The 17976-nt window shown below is 45.9% G+C and overlaps 1 protein-coding gene across 2 annotated transcripts in view; it reads right to left on the reverse strand.

Annotated features, from left to right (window-relative positions):
* Positions 1-425: 425 nt before the first annotated feature.
* flrt2 (fibronectin leucine rich transmembrane protein 2) overlaps positions 426-17976 on the reverse strand; it is a 61043-nt gene continuing 43492 nt past the window's right edge. Inside the window, exons 1-2 of one of the 2 annotated variants that reach the window (XM_080491288.1) lie at positions 5595-6233; positions 432-3191 (exon numbers count right to left, since the gene is read on the reverse strand). In XM_080491288.1, coding sequence (XP_080347414.1) covers positions 766-2748 — 1983 coding nt within the window. In that variant the 5' untranslated portion in view covers positions 2749-3191; positions 5595-6233 and the 3' untranslated portion in view covers positions 432-765. Of the gene's footprint in view, positions 3192-5594; positions 6234-17976 lie in introns of those variants that run through there. The other variant, XM_080491289.1, reaches the window with a different exon arrangement.

Raw genomic sequence — 17976 nt, forward strand, 5'->3', positions numbered from 1 at the left:
CGAGGCCCTTTTGGGAAATTTCAACAGCACCGCTGACATTCTCCCTGCACAACATCCACAGTCTCTTACATGCGATCACCACCTCTGCTCATTTCCTGCCTCAGCTACCATTATTAAAAAAAAAAGTGCACTTCGAGTCTTTTCTTTTCCTCTTTAACAACATGCCACCATTGAACCGGTGCTATATTTCCACAGCGCTCTAATCAGCAGTGTTTGGATTTCCCCTGTGCTGTGTTGTCTTTTACCGCTGTTCTGTTGTACCGGAGGAGGAGGGTGTGCAAGGGTTTCGAAGCGTGAAAAAAAAAAAAAAAAAAAAGGCCATTTTTTTTTGCTTCTGTGGTTAGCAAAGGATCCCAGCCCTCTAAAGCGCCCCCAACGTTTTCCAAAAGGCTGACAGCGTTTTCACTTTTTTTTTTTTTTTTTTTGTCAGAAGCTACACCCAGGGTGCCGTGATTGTACAAATCCCATGTTCATGTACAGTACTGACCATTAAAACAACTTTCAAAACCCTGCTGGTTATAAAAAAAGAATCACTCGTATCTCTTTTTCCTACGAATAAAAAAGATAGCAGAGAATCCCACATTATTATCCACAGTATAAATTACATCGTAGACAGAACTTGGAAATATATATAGTACAGTTATATTTCACTAGAGTTTTTTTTTTTTTTATATTTTTTGTTGTCTACACAAACAATGTACGTATGTGTGTGTGTGTGTGTGTGTGTGTGTGTGAGTCGGTGCCACTGTACTATGTGCTGCTGCATCACGTGTGGCAGAATTCTGTACTGGGCACGTTGCTGCTCTTGCAGTAGGCTATGCTGTTGTTACTGAGGTGACAGTCTCTAAATCCAATGCCCCCGTTGGGCGTGTAGATGGGCTGAATGCGGAAATCTCCTTTGAGCAGCTGCTCATTGTTCAGCGCCACTATCTGGAAACTGGTCTCAGTCATCTCCAGGATGGAGTTATCCTTCTTGGTCCCGGCCTCGCAGTAGTCGTCTTTTCTCCTGCCACGGTTGTATTTCCACTTGGTCGAGGCCGACCGGCTCTTCCTGTGCATGTGCCAGCAGAACAGGCCGAGCAGCGTCACCAGGACGATGAGAACCGCGCCGCCTATGATCCCGGCCATGAGCAGCGTGGAGTTGATGCCATCCTGGGGAGCTTGCTCTCGGCCCGGAGGCTTGGTAGACGCAGGCGGCTTGGTCCTGGCCTCCGAGCATATCGTATCCTCTCCGGGCCTGTAGGAGTTCAAGGTGTCCAGAACGTGCACGCAGATCCGGTACACGGAGCGAGGCTCCAGGTTGGCTAGGCTGATCTGCCGCCGGTCCCCACTGACCGTCCTTTCCCGCATTCCTTCGTTTATTTGGCTTTGGCCCCTTTTGACCCAAGTGACCTTGTAGGCTGTGACGGTGAAATAGGAAGCCCAGCTCACTTCGATGTTGGTGGAGTTGACCACGTGGAAGGAGATCTGAAGAGGGTCCTCGTAAGGAGGCAGGGGCCCAGGGGGGTTGTTGTGAATCGGCGGTAGAGGAGGGGAGGGGGATTCAAATAAGTAAGGGGCGGATGTGGTGATGAGGGTGGAAATCATGGTGGTGACAGCAGTGGTGGTGGGCGGGGGAGGGGGCGTGGAGCGGAGGGTGGGCCAAGGCGGCTGGTCGGGGTGAACGGGACACTCGATAATATCCAGCGTGAGCTCTCTGATTGTCATGCCACGCACCTTCTCCGGACTCGAACATACAAACCCCCGGGCGTTGATGGAGGAAGGCAAAGACTTCAGCCACACCACCACCCACTTCACCGAGCAGTCACAGCGCCAGGGGTTGTTTCGCACAATGAGGTGCTTCAAGCTCGACAGACCGTCGAACACACCCTGCGTCAGAGTCTGGAGCTGGTTGGTGGAGATATCCAGTTTTTCTAGCCTGTTTAAATCGGCGAAGGCCGCCACAGGTATCTGGTCAATCTGGTTCTCCTGCAGGCTGAGTTTGACCAGAGACTGGCTCGGTAGGAGGGGAGGGGGGAAGGTCAGTGAATTGCGGGCAAGAGCCAACTCTCGGAGGGTGGCCAGCTCCTGAAAGGTCCCTGGCGCAATGCCCTCGTCCGTCAGCAGGTTCCCGTCCAGCAGGAGGCGTTGTAGGCGTGTCACATTCTGGAAGGCTTCCTCCGCAATGACGGCGATGCGGTTCTCATCCAACCGCAGCTCCTTCAGGTCCTCCGGGAGACCAATGGGAACGCTGCTTAAGTGGTTCTTGGTGAGGAAGAGGAGTTTGAGGCTCAGTGCCTCCCGGAAGGCCCCTTCCTCCACCCCCACAGTGGAGATGGAGTTATCGTCAAGGTGCAGCTCCTCCAGCTTAGTCAGCTGAGCCAGGGCTGCCCTGGAGATTGTTTGGATATTGTTCTCCTGGAGATGCAGGACCCTGGTGTTTTTGGGCAGATTGATGGGGAATTCATCCAGCTGGTTGCCGTAGAGATACACAGTCTCAACGGACTCCAGATTGTGAAGTTCCACAGGGAAGCCAGCATTGTTGATCTGGTTGTTGTGTAGGTAGAGCACCTTGTAGCCCTCCTGTATCCCCAGAGGCACTGATGTCAGGCTGCGTTCATTGCAGTACACAAACCCTTTGTCACAACGACACTCGTCCGGGCACGAGGCACCGGGGCTGAATTGCAACTGGAGGCTCAGGATGACAGTCAACCAAAACTGCAAGAATGAGGCCCAATCTTTATTCCAGGGTCCAGCCAGAAACTCCATAGTGGAAAACCAAAACAGGAAGAGGGAAACCAACAAAAAAAAAGAAGAAAAAAAAAAGAAAAATCAAAAATTAGAAAGGCAATGACGTATATATATCCACCAAAAGCCAGAGCCACGAAAAGTCCACCTAGGAGCGTTTGGGTAATGATGCAGTTAGCCAGGAAAAGAGCAGGAAACCGTGGGAGTAATCCTGTAAATGCTAGTCCTCAGCTGAAGAGCGATGGTCTCATTAGTGGCGGCCGGTCCTCGGACTGACTCCATCCATGCTGAGACATCAGACCATAGCAGGACTCTTCATTTGCTGCGCCATGCAGAGCTCAGCCAGGGCCAATTTGAAGCCACGCAGTAGAGAGCCACCGCCGGCTCCGCTCGCCTGTCCGTCACACACTGCTGGTCCCCGACCAGGGCAGAGTCCGAGGGGGGTGACATTTGGATCCGCAGACCTGTGGGAAAACAAAGAAACGCTGGATGAGGTTTTTTTCAGGGGGGGTGGCCTGTTCTTGGAAAAATAGGGGGGGGCCTCTTTTCTCCCTCTGCTCCTTTACTCCTCTATTTAACACACACACACACACACACACCACATACCAACTGTTCCTTCCTTCTCATGAGCACACAGACAAGAGTCACAAAACATATCGTTCATTGCTCGTGTGGAATTATGCACTGGCCATGTTAAAAAAAAAAAGAGAGAGAGAGAGTGTCTGATAAATATTCAGAACAGCTCTTACACATCCGGTTTCTCAGACATAAAGAAGGCTTTTATCCCACCCGCGCTCTATCAAAGGAGGTAACAGAGCACTGCAAGGACACACGCTCGTGGATTCACAAGAGTTCTCCCCAGCATGATGGAAAACATGCTAAAATGCAATAAGGCCTAATAAAGACACAGGCTCTTTGTGCGTCAGTATGGATTGGAGAGAGATCTCCTCGAGACAGAAAACAAAACAAAACAAAACAGCTAATAATGAACATAAATAGAAAGCTGCAAAGGCCCGTCTCGTTTTTTTTCCTCTTCTCCAGCTGCTTGAGCAGACACTGTGGGCAGAGGTACACCAGTAAACACACCAGCGCTTACAGTAAACAGAGGTGATTGTTTTTGCCGGTGGCCTGAGGAGGAGCTCGTTATTACGTGCAAGCATGAACATACCGTCGTCAGACCTCCGATTTAAGGCTTGTGGAGGTTACTAAACAAAGGAGAGGCAGTCGAGGAATAGAGACGCTGCGTATCAGCACCTCCCTCCTCCTCCCTCCTCCTCGGGCCGGAGTGACATACACGAGCTGTCAAATGAAATGGGATTGGAAAATAATTTAGCCCCTACACCTGCGAGAAATGATCGATGCCAACTGTTTTCCAGCGTGGGGAGGATTCCTAGTAAAGCACAAGGCCATTGGATGACAGGAGACACCCCATCCACCCCCACCCCCCCACCCCATCCCACCCCGGCAAAGATCTATTATTCCAACTTTTATGACCCATCAAACAGCCACCACCTCCTCCCTCCGTTCTTACATGATTGAAAGATAGTGGTTGTCATGTGGCACTTCCAGTTGAAGCGAAGCTCCACCCTGAGTCAGTGTTGGATGTCTCACCACGATGGGAACGCTGGGCTGAATGTTAAGCACCGGAGCGGCCGGGAGTGTGGATTAAGGCATCCTGCGGGGGTTTGGAACCGCCACTGGGCCTCAAACTCCACCAAACGAGAACAAATCGAGCTTTTTGCATAAAGGTAGTGCTATTTTGAAATAGGAATCTGTCTGGAGGCCAGCACACGGACCTATACTTTAGCAAGAGGCAGATAAATACACCTCAGCACATCTATTTACATTCATCGCACCCGCTTCTTTGAAATCTCCCGTTTGTTGACTTGGAGGAGGAGGTTGGAAAAGGGGGGGGGGTTGCTCTTTTGTGGAAGGAGCTGGAGAAACAATCCTTTGACACACATCTGTGGTCTACTTTTCTAGATTGAAAGGGCTAAATTTAATCAAATAAGCTCGGGGGTGGAGGGTTAGAGGGGCGAGGAGGGCACAAGCAACCACATGAGGCGATAAAAATGAGCAGCCACAGCAGCAGAATCAACAGCAGAAGGCAGCAGCATCGAGATTATTATAGCGGCATAAATAAAAATGTCACTACATAACAGCGCAAGTTTACTTGACAGCATCGATCCTGATAAAAACCTGGATGGAGGAGTGAAATTGTGCGTTTTAATGACTTTTCTCTCCCCTCCTCCTTCTTCTTCTTTTTTTTTTTTTTGCCTTTCTTCTCCTGAAATTTAATTTCCAGCCGAGGGAGCAGTTTCTCACCACCAGATGAGCGCTGTGATATGTGGCCAGGACAATCCGATTAGAACTGAGGTTTAAGCGACAGAAACGCAATTAAAAAGTTTCAAATGGATTGGGTATTTAAGAGGCGATAAGAAGAGGATCAGGTGGACTTCAAAGGCTGCCCAGTGAGATCTGTTCATTTGAATGAATTATTTCAAAGGGGTGGGGGGGGGGGGTGCAGTGCACTGAGACTGAAAGCTCCCCTCACACACACTACAGAGAAAAAAAGTGAGGATTCTCTCGGGTGAAAAATGTGCAGCTTTGTAGCGCAGTAATCTTTACCTCGATGAAACGTCTAATTAACCTACAAATAAATTGGCCAACAATTTTAATTAATCTTCTAAATTGACAGGAGATTTGGAGCTGTAAGTTGCATATCGGCTTGGTTAAAGACATGGCTTCCAAATACTACATGCAAATGACCGATTTTCCTTGGGAAAAAAATCAAAAAATACGTGCAACTTCGAGCGGATTTCTTTCTCCAGATACGCTATTTTTTTTTCAAGAAACATCCACTGTACCTTTGGCGAGCCTTTCTCCATCGCAAACCCCGCTACCGCATTCAACTTTTCCCCTTTCTGTACGCCTCTGTCCTTCATGCGGTCCCGCTGTGTGGCCGTGCGTAACGCCGGTGCGAGTCGGTTCCGATCAGCTGCGTAAAGCCGGCGGGTCCACGGAACAGCATATTTCCCTGCATGGGTGCCAATAAATCTCTCTCTGGCTCCGCGTCCGTCCGTACTTTTTTTTTTCTCTAAATAACCGTGTATATTATGTCTCCCCCTCTCAGCTCCAAGGTGCCTTCCTCGGCTTTAACTCAGCGCCGTCTGCGGCGCGTAAAGAGCGAAGGAAGCCGCGGCGGCGGCAGCAGCGGGCGCTTCTCCCCGTCTCCACTGTGAGAGGACGCGCTCTCCGAAGTGTCCGCCGCCCGATCCGCCACCACGGGCCATGACTGCCAGTTGCGTCCGTCCGGTGCGCTGTTCTAGTGGGGAAGAAGAAGAGGAGGAGGAGGTGGTGGTGGGGAGGGAGGGAGCTCAAACTTGCCTTCAGTGCCTGCGCAGCTCAGACCCGGACTCAGTGCGAGTTGTTTTCTTAGATGGATTCAGTTGATAGTGCAACGTGTGTGCTGCGCTCACCTCTCTCGCTCTCTCTCTCTCTCTCTCTCTCTCTCCTCCCCCTCCTCAGAATAAAGAATGCCTCTCCTCTCCTCCAGCAGCGCTCTCTCTCTCTCTCTCTCTCTCTCCGTGATGGCTTCGAGCCACAGATCCTCCCCGCTGCCCTCAACACTGCAGAAAATAGTTTGTCTCTCAACACACTTTATCCCCACACGCTTTTACGCACGGCCCGCCTCATTCGGAGAGAGTGTCTGAGCTGCCATTCAAAAATAAATACACCAAGGAATCTGGCTTGAAGTCACATATTGCATATTAAAAAAGAAAACCGCCATAATTATTTTTTTTATATTTAGTCACTATGCGGTAAACATTCTTAATATGCCCATGATTCATGCGCACTTTAGCGCCACTTCTTTACACAACTTTTCTTTTTTTTTCTTAATTAGCCCAGGATTGGATAATTATCCCCCAGTGAAAAGCACAGTCTCATTTCTGCCTCCCGCACGTTCGCGTGGTGATCTGAGTCATTTAGACACACGCTGACAGCCAAACTAATTTCATCTGACTTCGCCGCTTCCTCAGCGTTAATACTGATTCAGAAGCGCGCGCGCCTGCCTCAACTTCATCAGTGCGCGTGCACGGCCAGTATATATTTTTTCTTTGTCAAAGACCTATATTTCTTTCTTTCTTTCTTTCTTTGTCTTTCTTTTTTTTTTTATGTTTGAAAGGGCATAGGTGGGCAGGATGCCATAAATTACTCCGCCATGTCGCTTCCTGCTGAGGGGGGGGGGGGGGGGGGGGGGGTCAAACATATGGCCCACAGCCCAAAAACTGGCCTGGCTGAGGGGCGAATACGGCCAGAGTGATGACCGCGCTTATATATGGGAGATTCTGTGAGTTTCGTCCATATTTTTTCTTGTAAGATATGTAACCCAGGCTTTCTTTACAAAGTAAAACCTTTGCAATTAATAATTTATTGTGTCATATTTTTCTGTGAAGAGAATAAGTATGAGAAAAATTCACAAGAAAATGCTGAAAGTACGGAGACAGTTATTAATCAGGTATAAAGACTGAAGAGGAGCCACATTCACAGTGAGTGTCAAATTTAAGTAACATACAAGCAGCTGTAAAAACAGGTTTACAGACACAAATATTAAAGTTGTCTCCCAATTTATAAATTTTGAAAAGTTTTTTAACACTGACTTCCACACATGCAGTTCCTCTACCATCCAAAAGGGGGTGTTGCAGAATGCTCGGCACCTTCCAACAGACATATGCTTTTAAAAATGGTAGAGTCTCCGCGGAAACAGGGAAAACGCATCTTTTCTGAAATGCTGCTACTGCACAGACAACAGCACCCACTAGTGGCCCGACATGCTAACTACATCGTTTTCAGCGTTTCTGATAAATGTACATCATTTTCAAAATGTTGCTGTATAAACATGAATTTTTCTGTGAAACGAAGACACAAAAATGATGCGTTTCCACTTGAAACCTTGTCCTGTGAACGGCCTTGTTCTTTTAGCCAGAAAGAGAAAGTGTCTTTAACAGTTCTCACGCATACAATAGGTAATTAGCAGACTGCCTTCTATAGCCCAACGCAATCAAATATCCAGCCAGTTGAACGTAACATAAAATCAAAGATTAGTAGATTATTAGATAATCTTAGATTTAAGAGTTTCAATTTATTGGTAAATCTCCAATTCGAATCTACAGTTTCTTCTCGTCCATCCTCAAGCTCCCACGTACGATTGTAAGGAGACCGTTTCTGACTCTGTATCGGCTCGCTTTCACACGGGGCGAAATTCCATACGGTCACTGTAAGGTGGCCTCAAAAACACATCGTTAAAAAGTGTGCAACCACTCTCACTCTTTCCCTCTCACGATACAGACCTCTAGTGCAATACTCACTGAACAATAGAAAACTTAAATAACTGCCGCGTGAGTCACGATGACCGTCACTTAGCATCTGCGATCCTGATCGAGGAGTTTATAGAGAATGTGGGCGTGAATTCTGTGACTCGCTTGGGCAACGAGGGACGTTTTTGCCGAGTCAGGATGAAAATCTATTAAAAAAATTTTTTAAAAATGAAGACATTTCTTGTGAATTTTTTTCCCAAAAACATTTGAAATCTGAAAAACACCATTAATGAAGTGCTTGTTCAGACTGAATTATACATTTAAACTTGTTAGTCCTTTTCATGCACTCTGGGAACGCTACAACCGACGTTACAAAGCCAGGCTAATTAGCATGTTAGCTGACACCCGCCTGCTCGATTTGTCTTTCCGAGTGAAACACAAACGTAACACCACAGCGTGGAATGTTGTGACGGGTCTGTTGCCATGGGCTCTGAGCGCTGTTGGTAACCAGTTATATATATATATATATCTGCCACTTTGGAATGACATTACGTGTGTTTGTCTCTTCATAAATGCTATGTTTCCTCATAAAGGGACAATTTCCTAACCGCTGTTTATCTACTATGTGAGTTTGGATTTCACTTCTCGTTTTTACTGAGATGTCTAATGTTCACTCCATGAAGAGTGCCGGTGTGACTCGAACTGTGGAAATAAAACGGAAGTGAATCATAAGAATTCATAAGAGTGGACCTACGTCAGGGGTGTCAAACATATTTTAGTTCAGTGGTCACATGTGTTATGTTGAGTGGGCTGGACCAGTGAAACAGTCGACATGGAGACATCCACTTCAACTGACTTTATTGATAAATTTAGTTTGGTGACCTGATTTGATTTGAGAATTTTAAAGAACACAAGACAACTTTATGTTGTTTTTAATTTTTGTGAGGTTACCTTGAGTGCTCTGACAGACGCCTATAAATATTATATATATAAGATAAGACAATATATTGCAAAATGAAAAATGTCTATTGTGAATAGGGATGGGAATTGAGAAGATTTTTCCGATTCCAATTCCATTTTCGATTCTATTTAACAATTAAATTCTTTATCGGTTCTCTTATCGATTTAAAAAAAAAAAAATATATATATTTTTTTTTTAAGGAGAATAAACAGGTAGATTACTCGGGGTGGGAATTGATTAGATTTGATCAATTCTCCTAATGATTCCTGAGTATTCTTTGAGGGGGAAAAAAGTAGTTTTACAGTCTTCTGCATCAAAAGGAACAATTCAATTTTTTCCAAACATGAAACTTGAATTATAATTTTTCCCTTAATAAAGAAAAAGTCAAATGTGTATTTGCCTTCATTGGATGCCCCCTGGAATTTACACTTTTTCTAATTTTGTGCTGTTGACAAGTTAACCCTCTCTGGGAGGTCGGAGACTGGAGAGGAATGAGGAAGTGCAGGAGGACCTCCTTCTCTCGGTCTGCAGGGAATGTTGTTTTCTTATTGTGTTGGTGCTTTTTTGAGGGGATATTCAACACAAAATGATCTAATATATAGATATACAGTAGTAGTCCTCTACTAGATTATGTACGTCTACACAGTAGACATATTGTAGTAGATCGTTGAACTGTATATGGCGTGCAAACTAGAGGCTCACACATATTTGAAGGATCTACTAGCATATGTCTACACTGTCGGCTCGTTGGAGCAGACGCTCACGACACGGGACAGATCGACGGCAGAGTTAATTTATTAAAAGTCCCTCATTAGTCCTCAGACAGGACATTTCTTCACCAAATGGACCGTCTTCAGCAGCCACACAGGGTGGTTACAGGGAGCCATGGTGCAGGTTGTTTTGACTATCGGAGTAAACCGGAGTACCGGAGTAGAACCAGCACACGGAGAGAGAGAGAGAGAGAGAACATGAAAACTCCACACAGAAAGGCTCCTGCCGGGATTTGCACCGAGAACTGGACCCTGTGGCTGTGAGGCGAGAGGCTGTGGACTCTGTGGATTCAGGACGTGGTGAGTGGAACATGTATTAACGTATCGTATTATTTTGTCGTTTATCGTCTCCCACTTCTTCCTCCATGTTTTCTCCTGGTTGAAGGAGGTCTGCGTCGCAGAGTGTGACGTCATGCAACGTACCGCAACGCGACTTGACGTCGTGCTGGGAAATGAATCGTGAAGAAGAATCGAACACATATAAGGTGTACGATTCCAATGGAATTGATCAATTCCGGTTTTCGATTTCCATCCCTCACTGTAAACAATTATTATTGCTCTGGATCGCCACCAAAGTTCAATGGGTTTTTCCTTTAATCAAAATTCACACATGGACCAATTTTCATAAACATCCGCTCATTAGTTTTGGAGACATCTTTTTAACAGACAAGACAAGTTTTTCTTTGCTGTGGCGCACGGGCCTTATGTTTGACACGCCTGAAATATGGCCCAGCCTAGGCTCCGGCAGCAATACAAACCCACTTTCTAAGTTATGAATGTCAGAGTATAGATAAAGGTCAGTCAATCAATCAGCCACACAATCAATACACATTTAAATATGTGTTCTTTATTTATTTTGTAAACAAATTCAGGAGACCTGCTTCCAATAACTGGCATAAATAGACATATTTTGTTCCCAAAAAGTTGGAACAAATGTATTTTTCTCGTGCTTTTTGGTCAGTCGGTTCCCCTCCAAGCTTGTGGCGGAGGCGGAGACTCCAGCAGCGCTCCCTCTTTGATCCTGCACACTGTCCTTTTAATTTATTATTTCCTGACACAGAAACGCAAAGAAGCATAACTCACCATGTGAAAGAACGGGGAGGGTGATTCAAGTGTCCACTTGTGGTTTAATACCAGTAAAACTGTCATGTTCGGTGTTTTTCCCGTTCGGTCGGGGTCGGGGCCAAAGGTCACGGGAGTCACAGGACCCCCACCCACCCCCCAGCACGTCAGCAGGTGCACGTGTGCCTTTGATCGCGGTGACCCACCGCAGCACCAGTCATCCGTCGCTTTTCCCAACACGTTGGAATCCCTCTTGGCGTTCCGTCCAATCGGAATGCGAGCGCCGTCAGAGGCGTCAGGCGCCACGTACGATGATTTGCTTGTTCTCGGCGTTCTGAGACCTTTCATGTTTAATTTTCGCCCGTCGCCAGGCACAGTCCACAACGTTTAATTCCTTCATAAATCAAGCTTCTCTGCACGGCATGAATTATTGATTGAGTGAATTTAGAGGAAACAGCCTATTTTTATTTTCTCCTTGACGGACGTGTTTGTTTTTGTAGCCGTTCGCTCTGTTCTCGGTCGGCGCGGCATCACGGAACGTCTCTTTGTGCCACGCCAATGGGGGCTAAGATGACAGATCCATTTAAAAAAAAAATAAAAAATTGAGTGCCTATAGGCAAATACACCGAGGCCATTATAGAGCTTGTTAATTTGATTTCGTTCATTCTTGTCAAGCAAAATAAGCGAGCAGGGTATGGACGTAAACCATCCTTTAAAGCAAATGCATTACGATCGAACAAAAACTGATTAATAGAAGCTAATGAAATCTCGTGGCTTCCTTCCTATAAACGTCCTCTTCTGTTTCCTGATTGTTGTCATGTATGAATAGTGTACACACACTAGTCTGACATATATGGACGAAGACAAGTATTGTTGTCCCGTCATAGTTTCCCATCATAATTAGAACTGTATGGAAGTTGTACACCCAGAGGCAAAGCTTCCCTTTGTGGTCATTTGGAGCAGAAGTTTGTCATTGATTCAACTTTATGGATATTTCTGCGTGTCTTTCATTGTAATTAAATGTTAAATAATATGCATGTACTGAAACCACTTTTTAAAAAGTTTGAGTACAAGTAATAACCTTTAGCTACTTCCTGATACCGAGTACCGGTAAAAGTACTTATTAAAGGCTTTCCGGGTGCCGCCACACGTGCAAGCTTGCTGTTAATGAGTGTATCAGTCATACTTCAATCATATTTAGCATGTAGCATCGCTGGTGTGTCAGCCCTGAAACTCTTTAGCATGTAGCACCGCTGGTGTACGAGCCCCGAAACTCTTTAGCATGTAGCATGTAGCATGGTTGGTGTATGAGCCCCGAAACTCTTTAGCATGTAGCATAGTTGGTGTATGAGCCCCAGAACTCTTTAGCATGTAGCATGTAGCATGGTTGGTGTATGAGCCCCGAAACTCTTTAGCATGTAGCATAGTTGGTGTATGAGCCCCAGAACTCTTTAGCATGTAGCATGTAGCATGGTTGGTGTATGAGCCCCAGAACTCTTATGCATGTAGCATGTAGCATGGCTGGTGCATGTAGCATGTAACAATCGATCCACTGAGCAGTTAAGCTACTGAGCGACATCGGGCTAACTCTGCTGGTCCAAATGTCTCTGGTGATTAAGTTGCTGGGGTTGTACCAACTATCTTTCGCCTCCAATTGATATTTTGTCAAAACATAATTTACAGTCTTTCTTACTTTTGGCATTTCCTTAAATATTTAAGAATCTCCAAAACCGCTGACATGGCTTGTCTTCTCCTGTCTACCCACTGCTGACAGTTGACGTCATGTAATATTCTCTTGCTTGTATTGTCGATCTTTTACGAGTACGTGTGCAGTACCCAATATTGGTATCGGTGCATCCTTATTGAATAATAATATTCACCACAAGTCTGTGTTTTATGTTCTGTGTTGTGACTGATGTCTGATTGAGTTGCTGTTTTGGGCCTTTGTTTTGTTAATGCAGCATCTTTCTTGTTGATTGTTGTACACACACACACACACACACACACACACACACACACACACACACACACACACACACACACACACACACACACACACACACACACACACATGCACCCTCGTCTTATGGTATGTGGTCATTGTCTTGTCCGCTTTGGCTTTGGTCGCCATCCGTTTCCTGGTTGGTTCTAACCCGTGCTCTCGCAGAGGCCTCTGCCTTTGTGCCAAACAGTGACGTTTGACCTCTGAACAAATTGTGTTTTTACAACCAACCTTGAGACTTGTACATGCGAGTCCTTGGAATGTCATGTCAGAGTGCTGCCACGACCCACCGCGACTCACCAACCAACAGAAATCGATGTGACCATCAATACAGTGGGGCAGCGGTGGCTTAGCAGATAACATTGCGCTCGCTTATATCGGTAATGATAACGTTTGTCGCAGATTTTTGTGTAACAGCTTGTTTGTAGTCTTTAGCTGTAACGTGAACGCTCTCAACTCGGAGATAGAAATTCCCCCAACTGGTAATTTCTCCCAGTTCCTAGCCGCATGAACATGCATGTGCAGCAGGCTGAAATGAACACATGAGATTGCTGGGTTCACACCGTCTGAAGGCACCAAGTATCTTGGAATGATAAGAATGCATATTTCAATTGCAAAGAGATCAGCCGAGTCTGAGTAGCTTAAACAAGATTGGGATTTTATTGCTGGCGACTAATCGAAAAGCTCTGAAAGGGATGGGTTTTAAGGTGCGTTTAGTTTCCCCATGAAACGATTTCGTCTAAAAAGGCTAATAAGCTGATCTCTTATAGATGCAATTAGGCTTTATGGCTTTTAATAAGTACTCGAATTGGTACTCGGTATTCGCAAGTAGCTAAAGGTTAGTACTCATTTATATTCGTCCTTCAAAAAAAGAGATATCTGTGCATCCCTACATGGAACCATTTAATATCAATCGTAAAAATATAGATTCATCTTGATTTTTTTTTTTTTTTTCGGGCCATATCACCTTCATTACTAGTTGAACTTTCAAAGCGGATCAAATATTTGATGCCAAATAGGTAACCAGAAAAACACCAATATCCTCAGGGCGCACTTAACTTTTTCCCAGACTGCGTTTAAAACGAATTCTGCACATGCACACGGAGGGAAATATTTCAGTCGACACCCTCCTCCCGAGTCTCAAAGCGGAAATTCCCCTCGCCGTGCCCAGAGACCTTCCCCGAGTTTTGGCGTGGCGTATTTACTCTGCACGCTTGTGTACCTTGATAAATCTGCAGATACACATGACCCCACGGAGCACATCAAAGCGCGCCCCGTCCATCTGCTCCCGTTCGGGGCCCCAAACAACTGCTAAAGGAGGAAGAGGGGAAAAAATAAAAATAACCCCTCGGTCCACTCAGATATGCAGATACGCTTTATCCCTCGGTTATGTTTTCTCCGGTCCCAGGAGACATCATTAGCTTATCACATTCCTCCCCCCTTGCATGTATTTACATCTGGACACTGAAAGCACTTCAAAGGTGGCAACAACATCAGTGTTTAAGCCAAAAAAACCGAGAGAGGAACGCGAGTGTTGCTCAGACATTTAAGAAGTACAGTATCTATAAAAAAAAAACACCGACAGTATTACTGCAGTCTACGGTGTAATCAGAAGGCCTGTTGCTCGAGATTCCACTGGCTTCAAGAGAAATATGCTGATTCCGTTTAGAGTGGGCGATCAATGCGTTCATTAATTTCTCAGGCGATGTAATTATGTTTGCCCCCGTCGGTTTATCAATGTGCGTGCATCTAATGTCACAGCACGGCGCCGGGAAGAGGGAGGGGGCGTCGTTCACAGCCGGGGAGGGAGACGAGTCAGTATGTTCGGCCTCTTTTTACCAAATCGGGATGCACAATAAACATACGACGAACTGAAAGAGGATGTGGGCTCTCCCTAATGATGAAATATAGATAGGGGTAAACAGCGTGTACCTCCCCGCCCGTTTCATCGTTAAAGTGGAACAAATGAGTCCCAGACTCTCCCGTAAGGCTCCATCTGCCTCCGTGATGTCAGGGTGGGTGTTACATGTGGCATTTAAAATGCTCAGTGATTTATCCGCGAGGCGTAAAGTCGCTTTAATAAGACGAGTGTAAAAACGGTCAACTCCACGGGGCTGTCAACAGGATCCTGCCGACGCTCAACCGGGGTGATTTCACGGGAGCCGGGCCGACGAGGGCGGCGGCGGCGGCGGCGGCAGCTCGCTCTCACTCGTGAATTATAGAGGAGGAGCCCGGGTGAATGCAGGGGGCCTGACTGACTGAATGCTGCCCTGTGCTAATGCCAGGCTGTAAAAACACTGACTTGACAACAAGCGAGCCCCTGTAGTTCTGCTGAGGGAGGGGGTGCAGCGCCGGGAGGAGGCAGAGTGGGTGGGGGGAGGGGATGTGAAGGAGGAAAGGCAAAAATTCTTCTTTAAAAAAAAAAAAAAACAAATAGGGTGGAGTCATTTTGAAGTCACTCAGAAGAGAATGTGTGGCTGCCCTGTCGTCTGAAGATGTAATACCTGTGGCGACGTCTAATTGTTAAGATAAGTGGCGGCCGGTTTGTGTCGACACGGTGACAAATCTATATCTGAGAGGAGCCGTCCACCCCGGCAGCGTGGTGCGGTATTCAACGCCAGGAGTCTCTGATGTTTGCTGGACGCGTCACAAGAGTTACAGTATAACCCCCGGTTTGTGCCTCTCAAGCAACATTTATACTAAACAGTGCAGAGTCTGGCATCAGAGTGATCCTCTTTGTCAGCACCTTGTTGGTTCTCGTCAAGCCGTCGGTCTGATGTGACTGCTTTCAGCCTGGGATTTAAGTGCGACAATTTGTGGAGCACTATGGGGGCTCCGGGCAGGAGGAAGTGGAGGCATAGTCAGAAGTCTGGATAGAAACAGAGCGACGTAATACATTTTTAATGTATGACATTCATTTACCACTGTCTCGTGGATATCTGAAATTTATTTTGGGGAGGGGCATTAACAAGATACCCTACATACTGTTGCATTGTGGGGGGGGGGGTTCACATCGTGTAGAAGATATCGATGATGTAAACCAAATGTTAGGCCCCATGACAGCTGTTTATGTGAAAATTAATCGTTTTTGCGTTTTCGTTTCAGAAAAGTTTTGCGTTTAAGCGACAAACTTTGGCAAACGATGTCCGTTTTACACTGAAACTGCAGAAATGCAATGAAATGCCGCGAGCAAATTTAAATAATCTAAAACCCAGATCCCAACTGTGAATGTTATGCGGATGTTGTAAAACGAACATAGTAAAGTTTTTGTGCAGCCTATTCTCAGTTTGATTGGTTATTTATTCACCTGGCCGCCTCTTTTCCTTTGATTTACATTCAAACCTTGTGATATTTGAGATTCAGCGGTTAGAGCCACAATGGAAAATGGTACAAATGGGCTTTTTATAATCCGTTATTGAAGATTTGTCGTTTTTTTCATCACGGTTGACGTCACTAACCTTCGCCGCCATCGGATTGTTATTACGTCACAGAGTGGACGTGCTGTCTGACTGTCACAACAACACGATCGACTTTCCTAACTCCTTCATTAAGCCTCCTAATGCCTTTCCTTAACCCCGTAGATGACATCACAGGGGTAGATAGGGAGATGGGAGGGACTATTCGGAAGCAATCTGGGTATTCTCCCACCTTACCTACCCTTTGAATTGGAAGGGACATTTTGATTGAACCATACTACACATTTTCTGTTCAGTCGTTGGTCACCAAAAAGACTTGGCATGGATTGGATTTTTTGTCTGTTGACTATCGTGACATCCAGGGTGCAATGCATTGGTATGATGGCATGATCTGACAATGTTTTAAAGGGTCTTGTGCTTCAGAAAGAAATATACCGCCAAATATGTAATATATTATGGAAATTCCATTGTATTCAAATGATATATAATCCTGATTGCTCTGATTTTGCAGCATCATACAGGCAATCACTGGTAACTTGGCGCAGGAATGTGACAAACTATACTAGTTTATGGAACGTCAGTTAAAAGTCCTTGAGATTTGTATTCCTAATACAAAAAGAAATTATGCTAATTTCTGTCTTGTGTAATTATGCCAAAAAAAAAAAAAAAAAAACTACAAAGAAGCCCTTGAATTTCCATCCCTCTGTTTTCTTAATGACCTCTGATGTTTTTACAGCGAATCACATTGCAGTTTGATCTCCACTGAAGCTTTTCCTGGAAACACTGGCACGTCTGCACCTTTATGAGAGAAAAACACAAAACCCAGGCTGAGTGTACTTGATGTGTGGCTGTTTTTAGCTGAAAAGGCTCTCAGCGTGTGTTCTCACAACTTTACAAAATCCCTCATTTTTTACTTTATTTGGTATAAACTTGCTGCATCAGAGGATTTTATTTTGGTTTTTTTTCTATCGCTGTTGGGGCGACCGCGCAAACCAAAGTGGGAACGACGCGGCACGAGGCTTGTCGGAAACAGCGGGAGATGTTTTCTGGAGGAAGAAGTGAAAGCGGCCTCGTGACGCGTCGCCGGAGAAAGAACAGTGGAGGAGGAAAATAGACAAATGCCAGGAAGGAGCAGGGCTCAAGGTCAGGCGAGAGATGGGTCTGATCCCACCTCCAATCCCTGCAGCTTTTCTGCTGTTTGAAGTCACATCTGGGCTAAATTTCCCCTCCTGACTCAGGCGAAGAGGAAGTCTTCTGGGTGGGTGGAGGAGGGGCTCGGGGCCGCCGCGGCCTTCCAGGCCGAAAGTGTTCCGAATGCTGGAGGTCGGTGAGTCAGTGAGCAAAACCGACACTCAGACCCTGATTCAGCGATCACCATGTCAGGAGCTCTGTTTTGACTGCAGCAGATAAGAGTAAGAGTGTTTAACAGCTTCGAATATAGGGGCACGTATCAGCAGATCTGTCACCTCAGACTGAGCATCTCGGATTATTCTGTCTGGTTTCTTAAGCCCGCGTTATTCTGTTTGACCTGGAACGACTTCTCATTAAGCTGCTTGGTTCCCCAAACCTGAGAGGTGGAAACCAACATGAAGGGTTAGGAGATGATTCCAGATTAGGAAAATGATTTCCCTTTTGCCCAATATGTACTTTGTTCTCCGGTGAACTCAGGCAGTACCTCGAGTTAAAACAGATTAACACAAAGTCTGAGAAACTACATCCC

Source organism: Lipophrys pholis, assembly GCF_963383615.2.
Source record: "Lipophrys pholis genome assembly, chromosome: 21".
Classification (NCBI taxonomy): Eukaryota; Metazoa; Chordata; class Actinopteri; order Blenniiformes; family Blenniidae; genus Lipophrys; species Lipophrys pholis.